This window comes from Pteropus alecto, unplaced genomic scaffold (assembly GCF_000325575.1).
Source record: "Pteropus alecto unplaced genomic scaffold, ASM32557v1 scaffold41, whole genome shotgun sequence".
Classification (NCBI taxonomy): Eukaryota; Metazoa; Chordata; class Mammalia; order Chiroptera; family Pteropodidae; genus Pteropus; species Pteropus alecto.
Window position 1 is genome coordinate 690,514 of NW_006430464.1, and position 3,601 is coordinate 694,114.

The 3,601-nt window shown below is 62.1% G+C and overlaps 2 protein-coding genes across 2 annotated transcripts in view; both read left to right on the forward strand.

Moving 5' to 3' along the window:
- KLK11 (kallikrein related peptidase 11) overlaps nucleotides 1-1,509 on the forward strand; it is a 4,461-nt gene extending 2,952 nt beyond the window's left edge. The window contains exons 4-6 of the mRNA XM_015591507.1: nucleotides 63-328; nucleotides 871-1,007; nucleotides 1,357-1,509. Of these exons, the coding sequence (XP_015446993.1) occupies nucleotides 63-328; nucleotides 871-1,007; nucleotides 1,357-1,509 (556 nt within the window). The remainder of the gene's footprint in view (nucleotides 1-62; nucleotides 329-870; nucleotides 1,008-1,356) is intronic.
- A 1,584-nt stretch (nucleotides 1,510-3,093) lies between these two features.
- KLK10 (kallikrein related peptidase 10) overlaps nucleotides 3,094-3,601 on the forward strand; it is a 3,987-nt gene continuing 3,479 nt past the window's right edge. Inside the window, exon 1 of the mRNA XM_006904991.1 lies at nucleotides 3,094-3,226. The gene's annotated coding sequence lies outside the window, so the exon portion shown is untranslated. The remainder of the gene's footprint in view (nucleotides 3,227-3,601) is intronic.

Genomic DNA, 3,601 nt, shown 5'->3' on the forward strand with positions numbered 1-3,601 from the left:
CTTCCCCGCCTCCCGTCTCTCCCAGGCCCCCCCACCCCTGACCGCCGTCTCTCCCACCTCAGCCGATACAAAGTGCTCCTGGGGGAGCACAACCTGCAAAGGCAGGATGGCTATGAGCAGACCCGCCTGGCCACCGAGTCCTTCCCCCACCCAGACTTCAACGACAGCCTCCCCAACAAAGACCACCGCAACGACATCATGCTGGTAAAGCTGGAGACGCCGGCGGTCTTCACCTGGGCCGTGCGGCCGCTCACCCTGTCGTCGCACTGCGTCACCCCCGGCACCCGCTGCCTCATTTCCGGCTGGGGCACCACGTCCAGCCCCCAGAGTACGGGCTCCGTGGGGGACGTGGTGGGGGAGGGGTGCTCGTGCCCGTGCGGGGGACGCAGGCAGCCAGAAGCAGCTTCGAAGACGAGGTCGTATACACACACACACACACACACACTCACACACACACACGAGGGGGCTCCCAGGGGGTGTCAGCGGTGACATGAGGCGTGGGAAAGGGGGCGGGGGCAGACGTTTGGGCCTCGGGGTCAGGCAGACGCCATGTGCCCTCCCAGACCCGCAGCTGCTGCTTGTAGGACCTTGGGCAAGTGGCCCCGCCTCACTCGAGCTCGGCTTTCTTCTCCATAAAATGAGAATAATCACAGCCACCTACCGGGGCTGCGTGAGACAGTGTAGAGCCACTCAGAGGTAACTCAACAGCTATCGTACGAGCAGTGACACAGAGCCGGCTGCAAGCGAGGACAGGGACGGGATTCAGAGCAAGGTCCTGGGGTTCGGGGAACTCAGCCCCAGCTGCGGTGTGGGGAAGGGGGACGGGGGGCCCTCGTTTGCCACATCCCTTCCTGCCACTTCCACCCACAGTACACCTGCCGCACACCTTGCGATGTGCCAACATCACCATCATCGATCACGAGCAGTGTGAGGACGCCTACCCCGGCAACATCACCGACACCATGGTGTGCGCCAGCGTTAAGAAGGAGGGCAAAGACTCCTGCCAGGTCAGAGGGGACGGCCCGGGCACCCCCATCCACATCGCCATCTCCAACCTCACTCGGGTCATCGGCCACATCCCCAGCCTCATTCCAACCCCAATGCATCCCCCTCTGCAACCTCACGGCCCGCTCCCACCCCCGTGCCTCTCCCCAGCCAGCTCCAAATGCATTTTCCACCCTAACGCCATCATTGTTCCCACCCATAGCTCCAGCCTCATCCATGGCCGGCTCCACCCTCATCCATGGGTAAGCCCTTGAAATCAGACAGCCTCCTCCCGGAAACCGGGCCTAGCTCCTTCCCCTCCCCCACGGCCTCCTCTCCTCCCTGACTGGCTCTCTCTCTGCCCACCCCCAGGGCGACTCCGGTGGCCCTCTGGTCTGTAATGGGTCTCTTCAAGGCATTATCTCCTGGGGCCAGGATCCATGCGCCGTCACCAAAAAGCCCGGTGTCTACACAAAAGTCTGCAAATATGTGGACTGGATTCATAAGACAATGAAGAACAACTAGCCGAGACCAGCTCGCCGCGGTCCAACGCCCCCAGCCTCAGTTGGTGATGTGGTTCCTGTTCATCCTGCTCGGTATCAAGCCCGAGCCTGGACGCCTTGCTGTATTTTCTTTGACGAGAGATACCGGCGCTTACGACCGACTTCGCGGCTGCAGTATCCCTAGCCTCGGAGACAGTTCCTGGCACTCCAGAAAGTTCCAATAAAAGATCCCCAAACTAAATGACTCTTCTGAGTGCTTGCTGTGTGCCAGACCCTGGCTTTTAAATGCATCGCCTCACGTAATCGTCACAAAACCCTTCGAGGCCGGTGCTCGTACTTCACCCGTTTTGCGGATGAAGAAACCAAGGCACCGAGAAACGAAGTCACTTGCTCATGGTCGCCCAGCCAGTGGGTACGAGAGAGAGGAGTGAAAGCGGGGTGCCTTGACTGCTGGGGCGTACTGCCTTGACACTCGGGGTCCTCACCTGTGAAGCCATGCTCGCAGAGGACGGGACCTAAGCCCGTCGCCCCGCACGTGACGAAGACTTGACAAAGGGCAACCTCTGCTGTTTTGTTTCCAGCCCCCATGACAGGTAGTCATCGAGACCTGCGTAGGCCTCTCCAGGAGCCACGAACCGCACGTGGCTGTTTCAATTAAAATCACACACATCAGACATGTCATTCTGTCAGCAAAGTCGCATGCAACACACACCAAAGTGGCCATGGCCACCTGTGGCCGGGGGCTGCCGTGTCCGATGCCCATATAGGCCCTCGCCAGTGTGCAGAAAGTTCAACTGGACAGCACCGAGCCGGACGGTCTCTGCAACTCAAATTTCCTCTGGAGAAGGTACCGGGCAGAGTCCAGCGCCCAGGGTGTTCCCCACGCAGGGGACGTAGCTGGCTGGCACGAGGCCTCCTGGTTGTTAGGCGGACTTGCTGTGTGTCCTCCTGTGAGTCACTGCCCTCTCTGAGCTTCCCAGTCCTCACCCGAGATGAGGAAGCTGGCCGAGGTGATGTCGACGCCTCTTGTGGCCTCCTGTGATTTATGGGCCTGCGTGTCACCTGGAGACATGCGGATGACACGGAGCATCCCCAGTGCGCGAGGGGCTGGTTGCTGGGACGGACGCTGAGCCCACTGCTCAGGCTGTGGGAGTGGGCCCAAGCACAGGGCGTCCCTCCAAGTCTGCGTCCCCCCATTTGCCCTTCCGTTTCTCTGTCTCGCTGTCTCTCTCTCCTTCAATCCCTGTGCTGCCTCTCTCCCCGACAGCCTTTTCTCACATTGTCGACCCGATGCCGCATGTCCCTGCTTCTCTCCCCCTCTCCCTCCCTCTCTCTTTCCTCTGACACCATCCACCCGAGACCTGGGCCCCCTGGGGACAGGGCACCCTCTCCCCCCATCTGAGAAGACTTCCTGGAATAAGGGACATAGGGAAATCCTCGAGGAATCCAGCTCCCCAAAAAGGTGTCTCGGGCTCTGGGAGAAGCCTGGATTCCGGGGCCCCTCCCACGGCAGGAATCTGGGGCCCAGGTTGGGTGCCAGCCGCACCTACGATATAATTAGGGAGAGGGAAAGGGAGGGGCGAGCCCCTGGGGGGAGGGTGGGGAAACTTCCGGGCTTCCCGGGGTTAAAAGGGAAGGTCTGGCCAGGGGTCCCCGGGCAGAGGATCCAGCAGCCCACACGGCAGGGCAGAGGCGCTTCCAGGCGTCGTCCTTCCCTCCTTTCGCTCGGCGACTCCCAGGTGAGACAGAATGCACCTCACCCAGGTTGGGGACCTTCGGATGGCCGGCAGGAGCCCCGTTTGATCCCCGATTTCCCTTCGGATCCCCACCCTACCTGTAAAGGAGGGCACAATCCCACGCGCCGAGAGGCTGGGAGCTGGGGCAGGAGGGCGCTCCCCTCGAGGGTTGGGAGGGCAGAGGACGCAGCCAGGGGCGTCATTAGGATAATTGCGCCTATTACCGCTGTTCGGGCGGAAATCGCACATCTGCCTGCCCGCCCGCCAGCCCGCCCGCCCCTGCGGTTGACGGTCGCAGGTGAACCGGCTCCCCGCGCGGGCCGGGGTGGCCCAGGCTAGGCGGGCGCGCACGGCGGGATGAGGGCCTCTGACCGGCCG